The sequence below is a fragment of the Coptis chinensis genome, unplaced genomic scaffold (assembly GCF_015680905.1).
Source record: "Coptis chinensis isolate HL-2020 unplaced genomic scaffold, ASM1568090v1 utg1955_pilon_pilon, whole genome shotgun sequence".
NCBI classification, from domain to species: Eukaryota; Viridiplantae; Streptophyta; class Magnoliopsida; order Ranunculales; family Ranunculaceae; genus Coptis; species Coptis chinensis.
Window position 1 is genome coordinate 201,161 of NW_028238119.1, and position 26,776 is coordinate 227,936.

The window sequence follows — 26,776 nt, forward strand, 5'->3', positions numbered from 1 at the left end:
AAGTATATATTACTAACACAAACATTTTGTATTTATAGGCTCATCGTAAATCAATATTGCCGGTCTTTATATTTGTATGTGTTTGCAAACATTCCATCTTTTACCAAAATCTATTAAGTTAAAAAAAGATATCTAAAATACTTTAAAGATTACACCTCTCATCTACAGTGGGGCAACAATATTTTATTATTTTTTTATGTATCTCTTGGTTATTTGGTCATTTGTTATTTGCCTCTCTATTTTTTTATTATTAACAATAAAACATCGTTTTTCCCAAATCTTGAATGTATATATAGAAGAAAAAAAACCTATTTTGTTTTTTATAAATATATTTTACGAATTATCTAAAATACTTTAAAGATTACACCTCTCATCTACAGTGGGGCAACAGTATTTTATTATTTTTTTATGTATCTCTTGGTTATTTGGTCATTTGTTATTTGCCTCTCTATTTTTTTATTATTAACAAGAAAACCTCGTTTTTCCCAAATCTTGAATGTATATATAGAAGAAAAAAAACCTATTTTGTTTTTTATAAATATATTTTACGAATTATATTATAGCAAACGAAATATCAGTAGTCGATATTGAGATTTTGAACTCTTCAAAAAACAGACTCCTCCTGAAATGCAATAAAAATGCAGAAACAAGTCTTCCTCAAATCTCTTCTTCTTCCTCAAATCGTCAAAGCAACAACAAAATCACTACACTTCCACTCCAAACACGAAGAAAGAGATAACATTTCTTCTTCTGTTGATGACAATAAGAAGCTCAAAATATCTCATCCATGGTTTGAATGGATTCACTTAATGGAATCTGTTTTCAAGAAAGGCTATTTCCAAAATGGTGCCAACCCTTTTGGAAAACAAGAATTGACTGCTAAAGACACTAACTTTATTCGAACTGCTCTGCTTAACTTTGCGCGGGATCGTTTCGACATTATAAGGTGAGAACACTTTTTTTATAACTCTAGTTACATGATATGCTGTTAAATATATGGGAGCAATACCATGTACCATTGTTGATTAAGGCATTGTACTTAACTTTATTCGAACTGCTCTGCTTAACTTTGCGCGGGATCGTTTCGACATTATAAGGTCAGGGCAATTCATTTGTACACCTTTACTTTGTTATTTTTGAATCAGTTACTATGGAGAACACTTTTTTTTTAACTCTAGTGACATGATATGCTGTTAAATATATGGGAGCAATACTATGTACCATTGTTGATTAAGGCATTGTACTCATTAGCCATAGCTTCTTTACATTTTTCATCCTTGACTGCTTGGGTGAATGATGTGGGAGTTGTAGGAATTGTTTGTAATATGGATGTTAGTGCTGTAGGCAACTTGTATTGTGAGGATGGATATTTTGTTGAGGGTTTGAAAATGTTGTTTTTGGATATTGTGGTAATACACTAATGCCAGGTTGAGTAGAGCTTTGAGAAATGTCTGGAGAAGGTTGTCAAATGAAGAGTTTGTTCTTTTTGAGTGTTTTGATGAGGATTGTGAGTTTGAAGAGACCGAGTTGGAAATTGAATGAGAAACGGTGGGTGTATCTAAGTGTGAATTAGTGGAAAGATTATTTGGAGAAAGTGCTGGACTTGCATGAGGATGAATACTTGAATTTGACACTGTAGGAACTCTGGCAATAGGGTTTCTGACGGGTGGAGGAGTAGAAGTTGATTTGAACGGTGGTGTAATGAGAGGTAATGAATCAGAATTTGACGCAGATTTTTGGATGGAGGATGAAGTATTTGTAGGTGAAGTTTTGAAAAAGAAACTCTTCTTCATTAAAGATAACATGCCTAGAGAGATAAATCTTACCAGCAGTAAGATCTAAACACCCATAGCCTTTGCAAGTCATGCTATAGCCAATAAAGACACAAGATTTTAAGCTGAAGTCAAGTTTATGTTTTGTGTAGTGCTTCAACCATGGATAACATGTACAACCAAAGACTCCTAGAAAGCCATAAGCGGAAATGAATTTGAAGATTTTTTGATATGGTGATATATTGTTTAAGAGTCTAGAACGCATTCTGTTTATAAGATAGATTGAAGTGTGAAAAACTTCAACCCAGTAAAGAATTTGAACTCCTGAATGAGCCATTAAGGTCCTTGCTGTTTCAACAAGATGTCTATGCTGTTTCGACTATAGACTGGATTTGGCAAAAACAGAGCAAAAATCTGACTTATTACAAATTGGATATATCGAACAATATCTAGACTAGTCATCGACAATACTAGCATAGTATTTATAACCACAAAAAGATGAAACTAGAGCTGGTCCCCAAAGATTGTAGAATCTGTAGAGGTTAAGTTGAATTGACAGTGGATCATTGAAATGACAATCTATGACCCTTGCCAAATTGACAAGGTGAACAGAAGCTTGAATGATGAGGATTTCCATCAACAGAAGCTTTATTAAATGCAAGAATGTGACTTTGAACAGCTTGAGCTGGATGCCCAATTCTACTGTGCCAAATAGCAGGAGAACCTTATTTGGTTAAGAAAGCAGTGAAGGAAATTGAAACTTGGATGACGCACTAAAGCTGAGAGGGTAGAGGCCTCCTTTAGTAAGTCCTTTGAAAAGGTTAAAAGAATCTTCCCTGAGGTAAGATCCTTCACGAAAAAGAAGTTGGTGTAAAAGTTACAGAGCAGTTGTTATCTCTAACAAACTTATTTACTGATAACAAGTTATGTGCTCTTTTAGGAACATGCAGTATATCTTTTAGATGAAAAGTGCACTAGGAGTAAAAATGGAACTAGAGCCTGTGTTTCCTCTACCATTGTTGTGCTCTTGTGAAACCAGTGTTTGGGTTGGCATTTTGACTGTTTGTCTTGAAAGAAGAGAATGCATGTGCAGTGGGTTCACGAGCAATTGATTTTGTACCTTCTTCAATAGAAATTTCCTCACTAAGTAGAAGTCTATGAAGCTCACAGTCGTAACGGGTGTTGATCTCACTCTAACAGATGTGCAGAAGGCTTTCTGCGCAGATGAAAGTCCCTTCATGATGTAGAAAGTAAGATCAGCATCCTTCATAGGTTCACCTGCTACAGCTAGATTGTCTGCAATTTCTTTAATTTTCTGAAGATATTCACACATTGGTCTGAGGCATGAATGTTTAGCTGAAATAATGTGGTGTATACGTTCTAAAGCTGAAATACTGTGGTTTCTTTAAAGGAATCAGTAGATATTGGTCTGAGTCGTGACTGTTTAGCGGTGTAGTAAATATGCTGGTGGGTGCCGGCATGTATATATTTCTTTAAAACAGTTAGAAGTCATGATATATAGCTAGTAGATTATTAAACCATTAAGACAGTGATCTTTGAATGTGCAGCTGTAATGCATTTTGTTTTTGTTTCATTACGTACTGTGTTCAATTTTGATTTGAGTGTTTGTTCGAAAATGTGTTCCACAAGAAAAATGCATAGACAAGAATGAGATTTTTAGTATAAATGGTAGAAGTTGTTTAGTGCTATTGGGAAGAGAGTAATTGCTGCTGCTGCTGCTGCTGAAGATTTTTGCTCTCTAATGGACATAATCCTCTATTTGATAAACACACACTTCAATTTGCAATTCTCATACAAATAAGTTAAAAGATGAAATGTAAGCAACATATGCTTCATTCAGTTTTTATCTATTTTGCATATTTGGGAAAGGGGGGGATCTCAGTCCTTGTCATGGATGACAACCAAGCCCTATGTGGCTCATATATTGGGACTTTTTTTGTGTGTGTGTGTGTGTGTGTGTGGTTGGGGGGTTTTTCAGTCTTAGGGATAGTTAAAACCAAGCCCTTTAGGTTGGTGCTGATCAAACACATTTAAAAGTATTTTCTATGTCAGTTGTTAGAAGAGTGCAGCTATAACTGCAATGCAGGATAGGTCAAACACAGTAATAAACTTTGTGTAATATTCTTTTGTATTGTTGCATAAGATAGTAGTGTCTGATTGTTACCATGATACCTGTAGATAACCCCTGCAAAAGTCTTAGATTTACTAGTGTTCTTTTACACAAAGCTTAGTTAAGAGGGCACCAGAACTATTGTAATGGAGGATAGACTAGGAACTGTATATTATCGAGTTATCAATTATTGAAAGCTAGGGGTGCTATAATCCCCACTAAATCTTCAAAAAGAATAAAATATGGCAGGATACATGGTATGCCTATGCCTGCAATTTTTGATATTTGCCAACTTCAAAATACCCATCGGCACTCATCAAAAGTCATAGGATATGTTGATATTTCAAGAGGATTATGGTCGCACAGAAATGACAATCTTAACAAATAGGTGAATACTGAAAATCTTATTTTCCATGCTCCAACTTCATCTCCTACCTAATTGCATAAACAGTGCTTCCTCAAATCTCAAACCTTCTGCTAATTTTGCAAATCCTCAAAACTCCAACAACATTTCTCTCTTCAACTTCACACTTCCACTCTTCCACTCAATCCACACCACCAATCTCCAAAGCAGAAGATGAGAAAAGAGAAATCATTTCCTGACTTGTGGAATGTGCTTTGAAGAGATGTATTGAGTTTTTTGTATGCAGAACTATTTTTGTACTTCAGTCTGTTATACTCAGTATTCATTGCACTCTTTTGATCTAAAACTTTGATCTAAAATTAGTGTTAGCAGTGGTTTGATGATTTTTAAATTTGAAATTTTATGGTGTTTAGTACAACTTAGCTTAAGATTAGTATAACATACTGAATTTTGCGCTCGATCACTTTGATATTGTAAGGTGAGGGGTATCGAGTTTTTTGTATCAAAACCAGGGTTATACTTCACTTTGTTCTAATTAGTATTCGGAAACCAGTGCACTTTGATAAAAAAAAATGACATGTTGTAAGGTATGTTTGATGGGTTTTGAGCCAAAATTAGCATTTTTGTTTTTGGTTAAATTGAGTGTTATTTGGAGTGTTTTATAACATCTGAAGTTTGTACTTCATAGCAGAACTAGTATTTAATCTTCACTTTCTGGTAACCAATCAGTATTCATTACACTAAGGACCTTTTTCCTTTTTTTTGCTGACATTAGCGAAGTTTGTGATTTGAACTTAGTATCATAAGTGTTGTTCTGCTTGTTAAAGGCCACCTACTTTATATGGTACTGAATCTGTGTAAATTAGTGTCCATTTTGTACAACTTAGCTTTTCATGAATCCACCACATACTCTACCAAGGTGTTTCATCGAGTTTGACTAGAATGGAATCTTAGAGATCTGTAAGTTGAGAGATGGTGGCCATTGTCTTTGGGATTGTTTCTAGCAGCGAGGTAAAACTTAATGTGGTTTCTTAGAGGAATCACTAGATAATGGTAGTCATAATTCATAAATGTGTAGGGTATATGCTCATGTATATCTTCGCAACAGTTAGAAGTTATGACGAAGAGCTAATAGATTATCAATTCATTAAGACAGTGGTCTTCAAAGAGGAAGGTGCATCACATTTCATGTTCGTTTCTTTTCCTTTTATTATAAAACATACTGTGTTCAATCTCTATAAGGGTGCTTGTTGCAAAATGCATAGAAACCAAGAATGAGATTTTTCGTAGAAATGGTTGAAGTTGGTTTGTTTTTTGTTATTCCAAAAACGTCTTCTTCTTTTGATTAAAAAGTCCAAATATCTCATCCATGGTTTCAATTGATCGACTTGATGGAATGTGTTTTTAATTTTTTTTTAAAAGTTTTTATTGGAACTGATCTTGTACTTCACTTTGTCATATTCAGGTTTCATTGCACTGTTTTATGCTGAAATTAGGAAGTTTGTGGTTAGAAATGAGTGTTAGCAGTGGTTTCTGATTCTTGTGTTTGTACGTCTTACGGTGTGGAATCAGTGTAGTAGCCTGTTTAGTAAAATTTAGTTTAATATCAGATTAGTGTAACAGATACTGTGTTCAATCTCTATTAGGGATTTGCACACATCAACTCCACAAGCAAAATGCATAAAAAACAAGATTGAGATTTTTACATAAATGCTAGAAGTTAGTTTGGTTTGCTATAGCAGTTAATGCTGCCGAAGACTTTCGGGCTTTGTAGTGGACATAGTCCCATATTAATGTTTGTTAAAAGTACACTTCAGTCTGCAATTCTCGTAAGTACAAATAAGTCAAAGATCAATCCAAGCATCATATGGCTCATATATATTTTTTTTTTGGGTGGATGGGTGGGTTGGTTATCACTTGTCAGGCTGTGATGGGTAAAAACCAAACTGAGAAATGGGCTGCATCAAATATCATGTTAGATTTTATGTACTACTCTGTTGCATATGAGAGTAATGTCTCCCAATATGTTACCAGGATATCCTTTGATAACCACTGCAAAGAGTTTCGGCCTTACTAGCGTTTGTTTTTAATACAAAGCACAATTAAGAGGGGACCTGAACTGTTGTGATTTATGTAATAGGTTTGAGGAACTAAGGTTTTGAACTAGAAATTGCTAATGTGGAGACTACGACATTTACTAATTCAAGGAAATATTATGCTGCAGATATTTATCTAGGAAAGACATTGCTGTTGTTCTGGGATCTGGGTGCCCAAGCATAGACAGGAAAGTTGTTAACTCGGGGAAGCGTTTAAGAGCACATGTGCATGTTGACGAAGGAAAGGTAAATGCTGACTTGATACTGGGTTTCTGTAGTCATTTTTAAACTACCTGTCATATCAATTCTATGTCACTAACATAACACCTGAACTAGGTCTGCAGCTCTTGCAGTTTGAGGGGAAGCTGTGAAAGGGCATACGTGAAGGCCCGTGAAGAAGAAGGTGGGCGCACTGTGGATGTCATGCGCATCTTATTGACATATGGTCTTGATCCTGTCATTGGTTCGGTGGAGAACACGCCGTGCCTTAACAAAATGGTTAAAGAGTCTGTTAGAAGGCTATTAAGTGAAATGGTGGAGTTCAGTAGCAGGGAACATGGTTCTGATTCTGCAACTGCAGTCTGCTCTATAAGGCAGCCATCTCTATCAGGGAATTCAGTTCAACAACAGAAAGGCCAAATTGATGTTCCAATGAGGCAAGGCGACTGGATTTGCCCCAAGTAATTTATGATAACAGATCTATATTTCCTTCAATTTATAAGCCTCAATATGGATTATATAATGATAGATAAATTTTTCTCCTTGTTCTCGCTCTTGTAAGATGCAACTTCCTCAATTTCGCCAAAAATATCAAGTGCCTGCGCTGTGATGCAACTTGCCAAGAAAGACTTAGGAAACTTGGAGAGGATCAGGAACATCTTCCATTGAAGAAAGGAGATTGGTTATGTGGCAAGTAAGATATGCTCACATCCTTAACCAGTCATTCTTGTAGTTATCTTCTTCTCACTAAAGTTTGAATTGTTTAGATGTAACTTTTTGAACTTCGCCAAGAATACAAGATGCTTGCTATGTAAAGAAAAGCCTCCAAATCGGCAACTCAATCCAGGAGAGTGGGAATGTGACTCGTGAGTTTTTTCTTTCAGCTACCAAATTTTCGGAATTCAAAAATGCTTAGAAGTGGGTTATGTTAGGCTGTTAGATATTTGATGCATGTTCTTGAACATAAATAACACAAGCCTTGTCTTTTCAGGTGCAATTACGTCAATTTTAAAAGGAATATGGTATGCTTGAAGTGTGATTGGAGAAGGCCAAAAGCATCATATTACTCCGAGACTTCTGCTCATACCCAGAACCAGTATGGAGACTCTCATCAGTCTTATGGGATGAACTTTGTCAGAGACGACATGACAGATATAATGGTCGGTCGTCTGCTGTTCAAGAAAGACAAAGCAGAAAGGAAAGTGAGCATCTGTGGACTAATATGGAAGATGATGCAGATGAGAGCGATAATAGTCTCTGTTCATGGAATAGATTTGAAGATTTTCCCGTTGCTGAGGGCAACAGTGAGGTTTCACAGAACCCACTAGCTAGGGAGAGATGGAAAAGGGAGATGTCAAATGGGAGCCATAGTGTTTCAAGGGAAAGTGCAGTTCATGATGATTTGGATTTCCAGCTTACTGACGATGAGGAGATAGCTGAGTGGTTTGAATGTAGGAAAAAGAGTGAACCTCAGATTTACAAAGATTTACACAGTACATTTGTGGAATGTGGAAACAGATTTCTACAATCTGAGTGGGATAATGTGACTACCCTGTCATAGTCTCATTGTAAAGTGGTCTTAAGAAGTCGTAAACAGTAGACGTTTTCAGAAAATAGTGTTAAAATGATTTGACTAACGTGGACGTGGTTACCAATTGGTAGTTCTGTAAGTATGGTGGTTAACTAGTGAAACTTGGAGATATGCAGACTCTTAATCGACTGAGGCACTGTCACAGAAAACTGTGTACATCTTGATTGTGCATTTACCTAAATAAATCTGAAAGTGGACCTAAGTACCTAACCACTCATGAATTTTCAATGAGAACGGCGACATGCATGGTCCGGGTTCAGAAAACGTCTTCACATTACATGGTTGCAAAAAACGGTGTTGGACTGGGAAGCTAATATTCATGTCAATTAGTTTTTTTTTTTTTTTTTTGTTTTTGAAGCAACTAGGGGTTAAGGTAGACCCCAACCTTTATTAATCATCAATGAATTCTCTCATACATTATTCCATATGCATCCCCCTCTAGAATATTACAAAGTTTTGCATCATATGGACCTATGAAAAAAAAAAAAACTCAGATGATCATCGCCTTCCTTACTGCACTTAGAGAGAAAATCAGCTGCTTGATTGGACTCTCTAAACACATGTATCACATTCACTCTCTCAAAAGTTTGGATCTTAGCCATGATTGAAGCATGTAGATCAGCACAGTACCATGGGACTTCTTCTCTTCCTTGTATTGCATTGACTGCCCTTAGGGAATCGGATCCTATCCTCAGCTTTCTTACACCCAGTAATGTAGCACCAACTAAACCTTTATCTACTGCCATTAACTCTTGATCTGATACCGATTTCTTTGTAGAGGATCCCGTGTATGCTAGGAGAGTGTTCCCTTGTGCATTTCTTATCACTCCTCCATATCCGTTGTTGTTATCCTCTCTTGACCCATCACCATTTAACATGAGTTAATCTTCTTAAGTCCGCACCATGTACACCATATAGAGTTCTTGGCTTTGAATCTCACATCAATGCCGAATCTGAGAAACAATTCTCTACATTTCGGTGTGTCGGGTACCTCCTTTATACTCCCTTGCAAGTAGATCTTTAGTTCCCTAATCATCTTGCCATATACTTGTTGCATACTTCTCGATTTAGCCCTGAATTTTCTCTTGTTTTCGCTCCATCCATATGGCATAAATCATTGCATTGATAAAGACTTTTCAACACTTCAGTCTCTATAGAGTTCTTCCTACACTTTCTGAATATTGAATACCATTCTTCATTCGATCCACTGACTTGGCTACTGAGCCCAAGGAAACTTTTAGTTTTTGACCAAAGCCACCTTGTTTCAGGGCATTCAAAGAAAAGGTGTTTCGAATTTTCCCTACTAGCTTTACAGAAGCTACAACTTGAGTGGGCAATCACTTTCTTGTTCACTAATCTGTCTTGAGTAGGGATGTGTCCACCAAAGAGCATCCATCCTGTGAACGAGTGTCTAGGCAAGACTAATTTCCCCCACAACTCGATACCATTTAACGTTTGGTCTTACCTTATTCAATGCTGAATAAGCTGATTTTACTGTAAATCTTCCTGTGCTAGTCGGCGTCCATATCACCATATCATCTTCAAGATTAGAGTGAATCTTCGTTTTGAGAATCTGATCCTTTAGGCCACAGTTAGGGAGCTGATGTATCACTTCATTCCACTCACCATTAGAAATTAAACTGTTTACTGTAGCATTAACTGGTATTGTACTTATCATCGCTTGCTTAATATCTGCTATGTCTATGATTCGCCAACTTACACGCGCATAAATTTGTATCCACAAAAATGACCTGAAGTATCGCATTAGAAAAATGCAATAAGATCTCTTTGTTCATTGATTTTGTTCCGTTCCAAATGTTCTATAAAAAGCCAGGGATCATATTCAAAGCTTGAAATTTTGTTATGTTTATATTGCAAACAAATGTGATAATAAGTTGCCTAATAAGTCCTTCTCTAGTAGTGAGTGATTGGATAAGTGGAACACATTGAGCCACAATTCCTGCTTGCTAGCATTGATTTTACTAGTACGAAAATCAGGAGCTCCCTTGGCTAGACGGTGTTGTCATTTGCAAATTGTACGTACGTGTTTCTTCATTCATGTTGGTGTCTGAGTGTTCAACTGCACTTTCTGGGGGAACTAGGCCTTCCTCTGTCAAAGTACTCGTACGATTCTTGATTTCAACTCTGCACAATACAAGATGCTCAATCTGGCACCATGAGAGAATAAGAAAATATAAGATTTTCTTCATTATCCAAAAAAAAAATCTGAACACAATATAGTATGCACTATGAAGTGCATCAATTACAAATATAACAAAAGAAACAAGTTGGCCAAGGAGTACATACATTGTTTGCTAGGTTGAAATCATCGCTGCTTAGACTATACTCTTGCATCCCGTAATCAGATTTTTGTCTGTTTTCCCAGAAAAAAACCAATATCTTCTTGTAGCCAATAATTTCATTGTTATGTACTATTTGCTTCTCTTCATCACAGGCCTTCCAAAAGCCTTTACTTGAAGAGCGAGTACTATTACTACGAATTTTAGTGAAAAAGAATGCTTCCTTCCTCGTGCCATGCACAAATTCATCTGAATAAAGATATTATCAATAAGCCACAGAGTCAATTCATGTAAAAAGCATCACAGGGCAACTAAATACTAAAATGTCCATCTGAAAGTTAAATAGTTCAAAGTTCACCGGTTAGGAATTGCCAATTCATCTTACTATATATGCACAAACTAGATCATGCATATAATGATTCTCTTGTTTTTACATTCACTAATTTTTTTTATTTAAAACGGAAATATTTTTTCTAATTAAAACTGGAATCCTTCTCCAACTAAAACGGCCTTTTCCCCAATTAAAAACGGGTTTTTAAAGCTCAATTAAAATAATTGTTATAAAATTAAAACGGGATATCAACTAAAATGGGTATTTTTTCCCCAATTCAAATGATTGTCATGAAATTTGTATATTGTTGCACAAGTTTCAAAAGAGCCGATACGTATACATACATGCTAGTATATTGTATAAAGTTTTAATACAAATTTTGGAGCTTACCTAGCCAACAAAAAACCACAACATATAGAAAAATTACAAAATTCATGTGACTTTCATGTGCATGTTTAACAATTACACCTACATCGAGCATATAACTGCATGCTATACCAAAAAAAAAAAAAAAAAAAACAAAAGAATTTTGATTGACTTACCTATAGGAAGTTCATCTGGATTGTAACTATACACATCCATCTCGTTGATTATCTCACAAGAAGGATCTGAACCACAACTTTTTAGAGCAAGGTAGTGCCCCACTAATTCAGCTTCGGTCGGGCAAAAGCGAAATCCCCTTGGAATCACCCAGTCACACCCATTGGGACGTGGAATAGAATAATAATGATATGGTCGTACATTCCAAATCGATGCTATGATGAAGACATGTTTAAGAAAGAAAAAAAGAGCTAATGAGTGTTTAGATGGCTGAAGAAAGATTTATATGACGAGCTAACCTATATCCTATTGTATATAGTACAACGAGTATGCGAATCGTGCTACGAATCGGTGTTTTTTCAAATCTTTAAATATGTCGCTCTAACATCTTTATGATAGTATGATTTTTTGAATTCTAGTTATAATCTAAAAAATAATATAAAAACATTAAGAGGGGTTGAATATAATTTGAGTGACGTGAATAAGGTTTTTTAAATTATTTTAAATAATATGAAGAAGGCTAATTAATTTCAATAAAGTGAAAGAGTTTTTGGTAAATTGTATAAAAAGAAAGGAGTTGATTAGAATAATTAAGGGAGGTGGTTCTAAAATCATAAAATAGAGAGATTACAAATACACAGGTTGAGAAATTTTCCTCCTAAAGATCCGGCCGGCTATCATATAGTGTAGAGATGACTTCTCTTCAGTATTATATTACAATGCAGAAATAGAAGGTTATATATTGAATGATAGTGTTGCCCTTGTATAATAGGTACCAAATTGCCAATTTTTTCGAGTTTTTCTTACCCTAAACAATGAATGGTAGGTGCCGACTAGTAAAGTCGGTAAAATTTTTGGGTGATGATACCAGAGGTCTGGGGCTCGAATCCGCCAGCATCAAACAAAACAGGCTTACCAAACCAAAAACAAGAAAAAACAATGAATGAGAGTTTTACCTGGTCTAGACATCTTCAGCCTTGGTGTATATATGAAGATCCAATCGCTGTCTCGTTTGTTTCGGTGAGGGTGAATATTTATAGGTGAGGGTTGTGGGTCTTGGTGGGTGTCAAATTACTGATAGAGGTCGTATATTTTAGTTTATTTCCGTAATGAGTTGTTTCCGAGTTAGAATTAGAAAAGGACATGATAGGAATTAGAACGTACAGGTCGGTTTCTAATTCGTGTTGGAATCGAAAACTTTAAAGTGTTGGAAGTTCTAAGTCAACTTGGAATCAAAATGGGTCAAGCTCAGTATTGGGAGGTGCCACGCAGCTCCATTATATAGAAAGACAAACAGCTGACTGAGTAGGACTCTCTTTCACAGTGGCGGTTCCAATAACATATGCTTAGATACTTTTTTAGATTTTAAACAACACTATCAGTAGCACTAATTCAAAATGGGTCAAGCCCAGTATTAGAATTCCTACCACTTTTACGTTTGGCAACAGTGAGAATTTCCAAGTAACTGAAAATCGGTGGGTTTTACTATTTTCACAGGCCGTTTGGATAAAAAAAACCGCTAGAATTAGTCTCATATTAGCACTAAACGTTATACCAGGAATCATTGAGAAACAAGTTGTTCTGTTACAGCCTTACAGGTTCCATTATTGTTGTATGTCGATTATGTATGGTCTTCATGAGGCTGCATATGTTTTTGTTTAGATTGTCCAGGAGTTTATTTATGTAATGAAGACCACTCATATGCTGTTTGGAGCAAGCACCCTTGTGGTAAGCTTTTATCATAATGGACTATTTTCTTTTCTCTTAGGAATGTATTTGTTTCTCTTTTGCATTCCTAGTGATTAAAACTATGTTATATGGACACACCATATTTTGAAAATAATCTGTATTGGATATATATCCACGTGTCTGTGTCCGTGTCAATGAAACTTAGGATTAAAACAAGACACACTGAGATTTACGCCTCAAGGAGCGCTTTTGTTTGTTTGTTTTATTTATTTTTATTGAAAAGGTAGTCAATTTTTATGTGATTGAGGCTTAAGCCATAACCACTTCAAGCTCCCCCGCCTCAAGCCTCATAGAGGAAGAGAACCTTTAGATTAAGTTGCGTTAATTGTTGTGCGTTTCTCTTTGTCCATTATTTTGATTCCACCGTTTGTTCAATCCTTGAATGCAATGCATTTCTGTCATGGCAAACAGATCTAAGTTAATCATTTCTTGCATTTCCAATGATTCTCAAATGATAATGCTTGAAGAGTAGTTTAATTCTTTTGACTGTTTCTCAGTTTGGAGGTGTCAGGTGATTGTGAAAAAAAAAAACAAAAAAAGATAACAGAGAAATCAACACGTGTTAGTGGATTAGGTTGTTAAAAGAGGACATGTGGCAGCAAAGTTTAAACAGTTACAGAGAACCCATCCCTATACCCGGTTATAGGATTAGGTTGTTAAAAGAGGACATGTGGAAGCAAAGTTTAAACAGTTACAGAGAACTCATCCCTATACCCCGGTTATAGAGGAGCCTGACTCATCATTTGCTTTGCCAAAGATCCCCTTGTTGGGAATGGTTCCTTGAGCAATCTCTCTTGGAACGAATCTGATAAATCGAAATATAGAGTTGTTGGACCTAAGTTTGTAACTTGGAGTTAAAGGAGTTTGTTTTTTTCTTTTGGTAAAGGAGCTAATTATATGGCCTAATAATGCCTATCTAAATTCAGTTGTGAAATGAGGCGTTCACATATGCACTAAAGTTGGCTGCCTTTTCTTAGTGGCAAGAAAATAAGGTGTTACATTACGTAAAAGCATCATTCTAGTGGGGACGCGTTGCCTCCACACTTCTGCCAAATGCCAAACTCAACATCCTATCCTACGTTTTATACTTGCTTGATATGTCCATTTTCCCTCAGGTACACTCATGCATCTTCCTTCATCACTACTTCCCTTGTTCTTTCAATCTAACAAGGAAGAAAAAAGTATATAGAGTTGTTGTTCTTCTCTTTGTATCTCTCATGGCTACTTCTTCTACTTCCATTTCTTCGCTACCTGCTATCTCAAACAACCAATGCAAGGATGGTACATCACCAATGGATGGTGGTGATATAAATGTTCTACAGAAACATGTGTCCTTCTTTGATAGAAACAACGATGGGGTTATATACCCTTGGGAGACTTACCAAGGTTTTTTCTAACCACTTGCATTCTTCTTGTTGCAATACAATTTTAGGTGTTTAGTTGAACATTATTAATAATAGGAACTTATCTTTTTCTGCATCAGGCTTTCGCGCAATTGGTTGCGGTATGGCGTTGTCAACTACCGGTGCCATTTTCATCAATCTTGGTCTCAGTCAAAAAACTCGTCCTGTAAGTTGTCTTTAATTAGTTCATCAACCTTGGTCTCATTCATAGATATTCGCTAATTGTGTTTGTGATAATACGCATATATGGTGCTGAAATTCTTGGAACAAATAATAAAAAGCACAATATTATCCAACTTTGAAAAAGGAGAGGTTCCTAGTTGTGTACAATTATTGGTGTCACAGTGTATACCAAATAATCAAGGGATATTATTCTAAAACTTGATGATGATAAAGTTGTGTAATGTTACATATGAAAAGTAACACATGTATTTACTGTTGAAGTGTGGGATGCAATGTGTGATGCTATTTCACCGTGGTACCATTGTAATGCTTAGCTATCCGAGTGGCTCCAAAGGGTCAGTTTTCCTTTGAAATTGTCCTCTTAAATTAGCTAGGGTTGGGAATTTATATTGCTTTATTTCCCTGTTCCCTATCTTATGTGGTCGTGTACTTTATACGCATTTTGGGGTTGGGGTTGTGGATCGTTTGCTTTATTTTGCTATTGTTAATTGAGCTGCATAAGACACTATATATAGTAGCATGGTTGTATTTTCATTTATCTTGTTTGTTCACTATGTGCTTCTATGTGTGCACACCCACTTGAGAGTCAAGACTCTCAAATCAGACAAATGTTGCCATCTTTCAGTGAATTGGAAGGTTTTCTAAGTGGACTGGGCCAGTAAATGGACGACTAATACAGGTTGCCATCTTTCACTGATTTGGAAAGTTTTCTCATCCAGGCCCGGATGGCCTTATCCATCAAGTAGGTAGTATACAGAATTACAGACTATACACCAACTTTATAGTAAGCACTAGCATTATCAATCATAATAAGCATTGTGTTGGTTATCACATCACATTAACGTTAGTTCTCTTAATTTAAATTAATTAAAAAAGATTCTAGTGTAGATGATGGGCATGATAGTGATGGTTGTTTTTAAATGGTGCAGGGAAAGTTCCCTTCTCCTCTCTTCCCAATTGAAATTAAAAACATCACAAGGGGTAAACATGGGAGCGACTCTGGTGTCTATGATGCAGAGGGAAGGTAAATATCACAATTCGCTTTTAGAAATGCTAATTTAACGCATAATCATCCTGTTATAAATTTTGCTAGTAATAAGTTTTTGATGCTACTAGTCTACTACTATTTAGTATATGACACACATAAAAAGTGTTTATGAGCGACAAACGTGAATAGTCCTTGTGCTGCTAATTTCGTGCCAAACATGTTCAGTCCTAAGTGCCTATGGATGGCCTTGTGCTTGCCAATTGTTTGAGCACGAAGATTATGACGGATTTTCAACAATCAAATTAAAGAAACTATTCTTGGTTCATATCTATTAGACTGACATCAAGCTTTGGACACATTTCTGGTTTTTCTTTGCTATATTTTCTTCTTTTGGAGAAAACTGGTTGTGTCACTGGCTGTGTTCATCTGTTCCTGTTAGTGCAATCTCGGATCGTATCTCAAAGATTTGGGTTAGGACTCCTAATAGTCATGTTTAAAAAAAATAAAAAGGCTGTGGTCTATAAAAATACTCAAATCATGCTTTTTAGGATGGTCTATCTATTTTTCTTCATCACATCATGATCATCAAGGCCTTTAACATTAAAGCTGAACATATACAATTCTTTGAATGTGATGATGCCTATGTCTTCTCCTGTTTGGGTATATGAGAGTATCCTGCAACTGGCCTGGTGGTTTTTGTATTTGAGGGGGCCTCAAATTAAGTTCCATGGGATCCAGTGTGTTAGTTACTCTCCACTGCTGGCTTTGCTCATTTAGATTTTTAACTCATATGTCCATTTTATAGGTTTGTACCTTCGAAGTTTGAGGAGATATTCCGAAAACATTCCCATGCAAATTCAAATGCCCTAACATCAGAGGAGCTTTTGGGGATGCTAAAGGCTAACCGGAATCCTAAAGACTATGGTGGATGGTATGTCTGTACGTCTAGATAATGCAGTTCTAGCTTCAAATAATTGATGCATTACTTTCTATTAGTGTGGGCTCATCAACTTGACAAGGTGAAAATTTTCAAATTGATTTCAGGTTAGCAAGCTGGACAGAGTGGAAAATCCTTTACCTACTTTGCAAGGACAAGGATGGATTGCTGCACAAAGAAACGGTTAGAGCTGTTTATGATGGTAGTCTGTTTGAACAAATGGAAAAACAGAGAGCTTCAGTTCATTAAAAGCAATCACGATATGAAGAAGTAGTACCCCATATGCTAAACTAGTTTGTAATACATTTAGTCCTTATATATATACCTGTACATAATTAGTTAGCTGAATAAATGTGTTGCTAATTTGCTATTGGATTCTATCATTTTCTGGGTGGTTTCACATAATGGTCTGGTCATTATGCCTCCTCCATGCTAGGTGCACTGTCTTTTCTTTAATTATAATGAAAATGAACTGCTATGGGACCGGCCATCACGCCTCCATCCTAATTTTTTTTACAAGGTTCTAATAAACTAGAAAAAGTAAATATGATTAACAGATGTTGTAGGTATGGTACTGTATTGATCACTACAGGTGCAACAATCCTAATAAACGGAATTATCTTTATAATGCAAGCCGAAACCAAGGATAGATGATCTATAATGAGCTCAAGACTCATAATGTTGCTGGACTTGGTTTGAGATTTGCTCAAAATCGAAACCAACCTGTTATGCGCTGAATTTTAACGTATTCCTGAGTTTAGTATGCTACTATGTGACCCTTTGGTTCTTCTATTATGCTGGACCGGTGGACTTGACCTGTGGTTGATCCAAATTAAAATAGGTGGCTGTTACACAATGTTCCATTTGCAAGATTGCTGATCGCATAACTGGGACAGATAAAAAGGGATAAATAGTATCTTTGTTTATAATAATGTAATGTTTTCCCGCATTCTATTTTGCAAGAGAAAGTGAGAAAAGCTAGACTTTTGCTAATTCGAAATTCGACTGTGTTATTAAGTGTCGGTCGGTTTACACTGGCGTGTATGTTTGTTTTTCAATAACAATTCCGGCACATCTTAGGTTCTATTTGAAATTCCAGCAAATCCGAGGTTTTGGACTTTGGGTTAGTCCGTTAGAGCAAGTCTAATGGGGCGCTATATGGGCTGCTAAAGGCAAATATAGCATTCCAACTACAAAAATATCATTCTAATGGGGCTGCTAAAAAGGTTTTAAATTTAGAAGGAGTCAAAAACCCAACAAAGTTAAGACTTTCGCTAGCAGCTGGTATAATAAGTTTGAGAGACGAACGATATAGTTTCTGCCGTCCGTGTGTTAAATTTCGACGGACGGCAGAAACTGTGCCGTCACACCTTTTTTTGCTCTTTGTCTCCAATCTGCATTTTAGCTATACAAGCGAGTTGGGCACTGATAACGCGTACAATCGTTAATCAATTGAACGAATTGAGCTACGACAGAAACTGTACCGTCTATCCAAAAAAATTTCAAAAAATAATAGACGGACGACAGAAACTATGCCGTCCATATCATTTAGCATTTCAAAACAAAACAATGAGATTAGAGCATCTCTAGGTGGTAGTATAACCTGTCAAATTTTTCATATTTGAAATTTTTTTTTGGAATTTTCCGAAATTCCATCTCTAGGTGGCCTCATTCATGGTCCCATAACCTGTCTGTTTGCATTCTTGTTCGCAAATCTGGAGGTTTGGATGCGGATCTTGGGCGACAATAGTAATAATGTCGGCGCCATTACTAATGTAAGCCCCAAGTTTTTTTTTGACTTTGTGAAGACCACCACCAGCGCCCGGAGTACTTCGCGTTTCACTACTAATGTCACGCAAGTTATTTTTTTTTACTTTTTCAATTTGGTGCGACAGTGGGAATGTCGCGGGAGTTTTTTTTGAACTTGGAGGCGACAGTGGTAATGTCGCGTGACATTAGTACTGGCGCGTGCCAGTAGCGTGGTAGGGTTTCCAATTACATTTGCGGTCGATATTTGCGACTACCTAGAATTGGTCGAAATTTGCGACTAGATTCTCAAAAAAATTTCTTCAAATTTGAAGAGTATACTACCAGTCTACCACAACCTAAAGATGCTCTTAGATTGTTTTTTTTATTTTGGGGAAACAGACACTTTTAGCAGTCTATTCCACTTGCTATTAAGTGTGTACAAAATTTTATCCAGCCCGAGACTTTGAGAGGACTAAAACTTAAGATAGATAGATAGATATACTAGTCAAAATTTGTCCACAATTGCATCATGTTTCTAATAAGCAACAAAAGTTAGAAACCGTAATTTATTTATTCAACAACAGATAGACCATAAATAATGTATCCACCACCAAGGTCAATGATTCTGTTTCACCCAGCAATATTTAAATTTTCAAGAAATATATAACAAAATAAAGAAACAGAGCTTTACAGCTTGTACAAAGAGGACCCCGCTTGTTAAAAAAAAAAAAAAAAAAACAAATTATTTTATCTCCAAACACCAACCAAACATAATTAAAAACACACACTTGAGTGCTAGGGTTTTTTAATACACACACTCATATCTCCCAACCAACCCATCTCTCTCACTTGTGAGAAAGTGGGTTTAAGAAAATGAAGTCACATTGTAGTAGTAGTAGTAGTAGTTTGAGAATGAGTCTAATTTTGTTGATTTTCATTTCACTTTTCACAATGGGAAAACCAGATCTAGCCTCAGACCAAGCAGCACTACTCACACTCCGTTCAGCAGTTGGAGGAAAAACAACTCGTTGGAATCTCAAGAACCAATCCGACCCTTGCACGTGGCAAGGTGTCATTTGTGAGAAAAGACGAGTCACTGTCCTCCGACTCCCAGCAGACGAACTCATAGGCGTTATTCCCGAGGGTATTTTCGGTAACCTCACTAAACTCCGCACACTATCACTTCGAGTCAACGCTCTGACCGGTCAACTACCTTCAGATCTCGGTCAATGCACTGAACTGAGGAATCTTTATTTACAGGACAATAAATTTTCTGGAAAAATTCCGGCGTTTCTTTTTGAGATGCAAAATCTCGTCCGGCTAAATCTCGCCGGGAATCATTTCAGTGGCGAGATTTCGTCGGAATTTAATAATTTGACTAGGTTGGGTACTTTGTTTCTGGAGAATAATCAGCTCACTGGTGAAATCCCAGTCCTTAATTTGACTAGTCTTGTTCAGTTTAATGTCTCGTTTAATCGGTTAAACGGCTCGATTCCATCGACACTTCGTTCGATGAAATCGGCGTCGTTTGTAGGCAATTTGTTATGTGGTGGACCATTAGGACTTTGCCCTGGTGAATCGAATAATATAACAACTGGTGATGGTAATGGTAATGGTAATGGTAAATGGTAATGGGAATGATAGGAAGAAGAAATTGTCGGGCGGGGCGATTGCAGGTATAGCTATTGGGTCTGTGTTGGGGTTTCTATTGATTTTGTTGATACTTTTCCTATTGTGTCGAAAAAGAAGTAGTAGGAAGACTAGAGCAGTAGACGTTACATCTGTGAAACACCCAAGTGAAGTTGAGAAGCCACTTGGGGATATAGATGGAAATGAGAGGAATTTGAATAGTGGGTATCAACTGTCGGCGATTCCAGTGGCTACGCAGCCAGCTGTGAAACCGGATATTAACAATGCTGGGAATAGGAAGTTGTTGTTCTTTGGAAATGCATCGAGGTTCTTTGATTTGGAGGATCTGTTGAGGGCGTCTGCTGAGGTTTTGGGAAAGGGGACGTTTGGGACAGCGTATAAGGCTGTTTTGGAGGTTGGGACTGTTGTTGCTGTGAAGAGATTGAAGGATGTGACCATACCCGAAAAGGAATTTAGAGAGAAGATTGAGATTGTTGGGTCCATGGATCACGAGAGTTTGGTACCGCTTAGGGCCTACTATTACAGTAGTGATGAGAAGCTTCTGGTCTATGATTATATGGAAAATGGAAGCTTATCTGCATTGTTGCATGGTGAGTGTGTCTTCTCTACTCTCTTTTGCGTGTTATATTGTTTTTCAATTAATATCATAGCCTCTTGTTTTTATACTGTAGGATATAGTTCATATTTTGTTCCTTAGAGAAGTTGATCATTTGCATCAGTGAATAATATTGTCGTAGAGCATGCCTGATGCGAAAAAGAGTGATTTAGGAGGACCAACTAAACGAATCCTTTGTATGTGTAGTAACCTTCAACAGTAGAAGTCAAGTTTCAAGCTGGTTGCCATTACCTATCCTACATCATAATACCTTTTTGTCAAAGATAGTATGGCAGTGACAAAAAACCTAGGGGGGCAGGGATTTTTATGCGATTTTCAGTCCAAACAAAACTGTAGCATTGCTTGCTAAAAATATAGTGCACAACCAACATTTGAATATAGGATCTGTTCCTCTCTTTTTCTTTTTTTCTTCTTCAATTATCTATTAGATGAAATGTATGCACTTTGTCTCAAATAGCTGTATTAGGAAGCTTTCTAGCTGTAACTTTTAGTTGATGGATTATTCTATTCAAGACTTTGCGCCATCTGCATTGTGTCTGTGTTTCACATTTGTTTGTTGGGTTATCCTGCAATAAATTTTTGGGGATAGTTCTTCAATGTAAAAAAGGAGAATTCTACTGATTATATTAATTATCAAGAAGAAGAAAGTGTTCACGTTGATCTAAAACTCATGCTAGGTCTCAAGATAGTGTTAACTGTTAAGTGACAAAATTGATTCGTGTTGTTGATAATTATATTTGGATTTAGCGCACATGATGATGTATTAACGGATGTTTTGGTGCATGAACTGCTTGATGTGTTCACGTTTACTCTGTTTTTTTTTGTATGGGTATGTGTTTTCTTGAAAGATTAATTGCCATTGGTAAAGGCCTAAGAGCAGAAGCAACCATGTCCACATCTGTCAGCTATAATACTTACTGATTTCATGTGCAAGTACTAGTAGAGGTAGCCTCATTGAATGCTCGTCTTTTGGTGGGCAGTCTTCTTGAAAAAAGAAATTACAAAAAAAAGAAAAGTAGAAGGGGCCTCTCTTTCTCTCGTTCTCTCTTAAACTGCAGCTTACATTCCTTCAACCTGTTGATTTATTACAGGAAACAGAGGCGCTGGCAGGACTCCATTGAATTGGCAAACCCGATCGAGTATTGCCCTTGGAGCTGCTCGTGGCATTGAATACCTCCACTCACGAGGCTCCACCGTTTCCCATGGAAACATAAAGTCATCCAATGTCCTACTCACCAAAAGCAATGATGCTCGTGTGTCTGATTTTGGCCTTGCACAGCTTGTTGGCCCCACTTCCACTCCTAACCGTGTTGCAGGTTACCGTGCACCTGAGGTGACTGATGTACGCAAGGTCTCTCAGAAGGCTGATGTTTACAGTTTTGGTGTGCTGCTGCTAGAACTGTTGACGGGTAAGGCACCTACTCACGCGATCTTGAATGAGGAAGGAGTTGACCTCCCAAGGTGGGTGCAGTCTGTTGTGCGAGAGGAATGGACTGCTGAGGTATTTGACCTTGAGCTCCTGAGGTACCAGAACATTGAGGAGGAGATGGTTCAGCTCCTACAGCTTGCGATAGACTGTGCTGCTCAGTACCCAGACAAGCGTCCTTCCATGACTGAGGTAACACGTCGAATTGAGGGTATATGTCAGTCCAGCATACAACAGGGGCAAGATCCACAGCCTGATGTAATTGTTGATTCAGATGATAGGTCCTTGTAGATTGGCAAAGATAATTTTCATTCATAATGCCCATTTGTAAAATGTTTAATCCGATGTTTGTTTGTTTAGAAATGGTTGGGCCAAGTGGGGGGTGAAGTAAGGGAGGGCAAAAGAAGAGCGGCAAAAGTAAGAAGAGAAGGGAGGGAGTTACTGTGTTATAATGATGTTTGTGCAGGTTTTCCTCTTTTTTCTTTTCCTCTTGTTATTTTATATTATAAACTTTCGTGATACCACGTCTTTTTGCTTTTACTTTTGGGATCCCTTTACTTTTATGGAGAGATTTTTTTCCTTCGAACATGGTGTGGTCCATTGATCCATTGTATTGGTTTTAGGTGAAGAGTTGGCTGTGTCAATTTTTTGTTTTCATAGATGGGATGCTCCTTGTAATCTGTGAATGTGTGATTACTTTTGCTTTTTAGCTTCTGGTGTCTGGTGTGATAGATAATTAGTGGCGTATATTTCAGAGGGCGGAATCTTGACATATTTTGGGTAGTCCTCGGACATTCTTCCCAACGCCAAAATGCAAGTACAAAACTACAAACTAATAAGTTCTGGGGTGTACTTTAGACATAAAGGGCTCTGTATTGTATTGTTTTGTTTTCCCTTCTCCCACCATTGTCGTCGGTTAAAGAGGTACTTGCTTCTTGGTAGGGCTGTTAAATCAACAGCCTACTTCTTGAGCTCGTGGGGACGAATTAGAAAGTATATATATATTGGTTGTGTGATTCGATCGACAAAATCAATTGCTTTCTCTGTCGGGACTCGGGACATAGCAACACCGTCATCTGTGAGTTTTACTTTTACTTTTTTCCTTTTTCTCGGTTTCACTATGTTGAATCAACACCTAAAATTAATAATGTCAAGTATTGAAAAATAATTAGTTCTACTTAGAATGGGTGTGTACCTATATCTCTGCTATATGGGCCATTAGGCAATGTGCTGATGTGCATATACGGGTGGAGAATCTGAGGTACATATAGACTCCCTTGTCCCCCTTGGTATGGTTATATGTTCTTTGAGAAGCGTTTCATATATTCTATATCCTATAAATGCATGCCTATTGACCAAGTTCAAAGAGGGAATATGCTGGCACCAATACTTCATTCTTCTTTTTATGCTTTGCATACTCACTTTATTACTTTTGAAGTAATTTATCGAGGTAGCTTCAGATGGTAATCTCAAAATCTCAAACAATCAAGCAATTTAGTTCTTTATTTTCGAAAATTTAAGTTCAAACTCTTAAAGCGTTTCTCCAAAGAAGCTGACTGTGTAGTTTTCTGTGTCTGTCCTTGGATACGTTTCTCTAACTTTGACTTCTTAATCTACACGTCCAGATATCAATCTAGACTTTTGGAATACATTCATGGCTGATTGGTCCAAACTTCCCAACGATCTCATTATTTCCATTAGGAACAAACTCGATGTTGCAGCTGATCACTTTGCATTCCGTGGAGTCTGCAAATCATGGAGTTGTCTTCTCTCCCACACTCATTTCCTGAATCCCCATGGCTCATGCTTGTTCATGCTCAACCCCCATGGCTCATGCCTGTTCATTCTCAACCCCCACCTGTTATATATCTCTTATAAGAGTCGACGTAAGAATCTTAACTTCCCACCACTTCCTCTTCCTGGCCTTGTTGGCCTTGGTGAACAAGAGGTCTATGAACTTGAGTGTCCCCAGCACCAAATCACATTGTGTGTCGGATCTACTGGTACTTGGCTGATTACAGTAGATAAACATTTCAACATCCCTATTATGAATCTGTTGACTCAAACTGAGATTGATCTTCCTTCACAAAGAACATTCAGAGGTCAACCTTTGTCAGGCCAAATCGAAAGGAATCCATATTTACGTACAAATCCTTTCTTAAGTAAAGTTATTATGTCATCAAGTCCAACAAGTAGAAATTGTATTCTTATGGCTATTCACGATGTCGATTGCAAGTTGGCCGTTGCTAGACCAGGGGATGTGTCTTGGATACCACTCCAATGTAGTTACCAGGGATTTCAAGATGTTATATTTTATATGGGACAGTTTTATGCTGTTACTGAAACTGAGAGGATAGTGGTTTGCCAGTGTTATGCACTTCCTTCAGTACCCACAAATGGAAACGTCGTTTTATTTGGTGGAGCGGTTAGGAGAGTTACTACTTGTTTCGAGATTTCCAGATAAAGTAGTGCCTGAAACGGGGAGATTTAAAATCTACAAGCTAAATCTTCGCAAGGAGAGTTGGTGCGAGTTGATGAACTTGGGGGAACATGCATTGTTCTTGGGAATCAATACCTCTGTTGCTTTGTTGGCTTCCGACTACTTGGAGTTTTCAGTTTAGAGGATCAGAGAATCACGCCCTATCACACTGGCATACCGGCTTCTTCTGTTCACTCAGCGCCTCTATGGGTTGTCCTACCTTCGCGTGAAGTGAAGAAGGAAAATTTGTTACGTTGTTGTAACTTGCACTCTTTTAAGCGCTATTTTTACTGAATGATATAACTAGTCATTATTAATATGTAAGACTCTACTAGCGCCTCCGGCAGTCTCTTTTTTTTTGTTCATGATGATGGTAGTACAGTGAAAAAACAAATGGTCCAATGCCATAATGAAAATCATCTTCTTTCCTTACCTGAATAACTGATAAGGGAGATTTTATTACATGTATCCATGCATAGATAGAGACATGGCCCCAAAGGTTTTGAAGAACCATTATGTTTCCATGTTAGCAATTCCCCGAATTATTCCAATCCAATAATTGGAGAATCAAATTTTTGAAGGGCAAAACTTATAATACTTTCCAATGTTTGAAAGATTCGTAATAATTCGCGATTTTTTGCCTTGAAACGAATAATACGGATTTTGCTGAATTTTTGAAAAATTCGGCTAAAAAAAAATGAAAATTCAATTGCGTTTTTGTTATTTTTTATATACTTTATGTCCTCATTCTTACTTTAAGTCCCTCATTCTTACATTTTTATTTTTAGTGATAAATTAATCCAAAAATTTTGCTTTTATATTTTTTGCCCCATATTTAAATTGTCATGTCATGGTGTGTGTATTTTGAAATTTGAACGTTAATTTCAATTCAAGAACAAATAAATGAAGGTACCTATGTGGACCATTCAATTGGTTTTAATGTTTTTGTAGCTAAATTGTTTAGATATGTTTGTTATGTTGTAAAGAATGACAACTATTATTAATATTTACTAACATAATATCACGAATTTTTTACTTCCGAATTTTTGCAACCAAACGTTTAAAATGCGTATTAATTAAACACCGCATAATTACCGTATTGCGAATTTTTGACCGTAAAGTTTTTTTAAATCACCGAATAATTCTCGAATTATTCCCATACCGAATTTTTACTGTATCCCGAATTGCTAACAAGTTTATGTTCTATGTATTATCAGCCACGTCATAGTTTTTTTTATAATAGGTGTAGGACCGTAATATCAAACCAGAATGTTTTATCATTAATCTACTCTTAGAAAATATAAAGGGACGAGACCAGATAATAGAAATAAGTCAAGTAACACACAATTAAGTCTAGCATAAAATCCTTGCAAAGTCACGGCTTACTTGCTCTCTCAAAATATCAAAAAGTAAAGCCTTATTATACCATTTATACTCTTTCTTTAATAAGGTCTCATTTTGTCTTCACTCTTCACTTTGCCTTTCTGAGTTTTGAAAAAAAATGGGGGAAATCGCTCATTTTAATCCTTCCATAACTTCTTAAACCAATTTATTTCAATTCACAGCAAGGATTTGCTAATTCTTATGGAAAGAAATCAATAAATGATGTTAGAAGAAGATGTAAGCATTTTAAAACACTAATATTAAACTATTTTTTTAATTTGTTTGTAATTTGTTGATTTTGATTTTTTTTGTTGTTAGAGCGTTTGTTCCACTTGTTATTTTGCTGAGAAATATTGGTTTTACTGTTTTAGGCTTTTAGCGCACCTCCAAATGAGTGAAATGACAAATCCACACTTTTGACTTCTGTGAATATGTTCACTTGCTCAATACTTGAGAACTTAAGTCTTAAGAGCTTGGGAAAACAAAATGTATTGTTTAAAAATGAAATTGATATTTAACTTACTCTGATTTTGGATATGCCAATTTAACAATTTGGCTGAGTTTTTTGGAGACAAAAAAGAACAGATTGCACGTAATATATGGAACATACCTCTTAAAACAGTCTATATAAGTGACTGTGGGGAGCTTAAAGTGCCAAGCCTTTACTTTCTCCTAGTCTGCCTTGATTGTTCCTTTTCGAGATCCATGGGGTATTTTCATAATTTGAATGTTTTACTTCATCTACTAATACGTTTTGTTATCCCTTGTTAATTACATGGTCAAAGTGGTAAACACGCTTCATGCTATTTCATTTTTTTAAATGGTATAAGCACTCCCCCCTAGGTCAGATTTCAGGCTCCGTCCGGCCG

General features: G+C 36.7%; 4 protein-coding genes and 1 long non-coding RNA gene across 5 annotated transcripts; 4 read left to right on the plus strand and 1 right to left on the minus strand.

Annotated features, from left to right (window-relative positions):
- Positions 1-611: 611 nt before the first annotated feature.
- LOC147473678 (uncharacterized) lies at positions 612-8,322 on the plus strand. Its single transcript, XM_086587166.1, is given in 7 exon segments — positions 612-946; positions 6,492-6,609; positions 6,700-7,043; positions 7,145-7,276; positions 7,350-7,448; positions 7,574-7,727; positions 7,730-8,322. Coding segments are annotated over 7 exon segments (1,569 nt in total). The 5' UTR covers positions 612-638; the 3' UTR covers positions 8,144-8,322.
- A 1,598-nt stretch (positions 8,323-9,920) lies between these two features.
- Positions 9,921-12,503, minus strand: LOC147473679 (NAC domain-containing protein 96-like). Its single transcript, XM_086587167.1, has 4 exons — positions 12,301-12,503; positions 11,347-11,559; positions 10,481-10,722; positions 9,921-10,341 (listed from the first exon to the last, which is right to left on the minus strand). The coding sequence occupies exons 1-4, from the start codon at positions 12,311-12,313 to the stop codon at positions 10,168-10,170; spliced, it is 642 nt and encodes a 213-aa protein (XP_086443293.1). The 5' UTR covers positions 12,314-12,503; the 3' UTR covers positions 9,921-10,167.
- A 1,252-nt stretch (positions 12,504-13,755) lies between these two features.
- LOC147473680 (putative peroxygenase 5) lies at positions 13,756-17,009 on the plus strand. The gene is made up of 5 exons (XM_086587123.1): positions 13,756-14,479; positions 14,577-14,662; positions 15,609-15,703; positions 16,473-16,598; positions 16,712-17,009. The coding sequence occupies exons 1-5, from the start codon at positions 14,191-14,193 to the stop codon at positions 16,851-16,853; spliced, it is 738 nt and encodes a 245-aa protein (XP_086443249.1). The 5' UTR covers positions 13,756-14,190; the 3' UTR covers positions 16,854-17,009.
- A 2,051-nt stretch (positions 17,010-19,060) lies between these two features.
- LOC147473681 (putative inactive receptor kinase At1g48480) lies at positions 19,061-22,631 on the plus strand. Its single transcript, XM_086587122.1, has 2 exons — positions 19,061-20,593; positions 21,711-22,631. The coding sequence occupies exons 1-2, from the start codon at positions 19,954-19,956 to the stop codon at positions 22,334-22,336; spliced, it is 1,266 nt and encodes a 421-aa protein (XP_086443248.1). The 5' UTR covers positions 19,061-19,953; the 3' UTR covers positions 22,337-22,631.
- A 272-nt stretch (positions 22,632-22,903) lies between these two features.
- Positions 22,904-24,953, plus strand: LOC147473682 (uncharacterized). The gene is made up of 2 exons (XR_015210351.1): positions 22,904-23,123; positions 23,671-24,953. It is a non-coding gene; the product is annotated as an uncharacterized LOC147473682 (long non-coding RNA).
- The last annotated feature ends 1,823 nt before the right edge of the window (positions 24,954-26,776 follow it).

Coding starts and splice junctions, on each gene's coding strand:
- LOC147473679 (XM_086587167.1), bottom strand. Junction 10,723..11,346: donor TCCAGATGAACTTCCTATAG/GTAAGTCAATCA, acceptor ATCTTTATTCAG/ATGAATTTGTGCATGGCACG. Junction 10,342..10,480: donor ATTTCAACCTAGCAAACAAT/GTATGTACTCCT, acceptor TCATGGTGCCAG/ATTGAGCATCTTGTATTGTG.
- LOC147473680 (XM_086587123.1), top strand. CDS start 14,191: ATGTCCATTTTCCCTCAGGTACACTCATGCATCTTCCTTCATCACTAC. Junction 14,663..15,608: donor TCAGTCAAAAAACTCGTCCT/GTAAGTTGTCTT, acceptor TAAATGGTGCAG/GGAAAGTTCCCTTCTCCTCT. Junction 15,704..16,472: donor GTCTATGATGCAGAGGGAAG/GTAAATATCACA, acceptor TCCATTTTATAG/GTTTGTACCTTCGAAGTTTG.
- LOC147473681 (XM_086587122.1), top strand. CDS start 19,954: ATGGTAATGGTAATGGTAATGGTAAATGGTAATGGGAATGATAGGAAG. Junction 20,594..21,710: donor CTTATCTGCATTGTTGCATG/GTGAGTGTGTCT, acceptor GATTTATTACAG/GAAACAGAGGCGCTGGCAGG.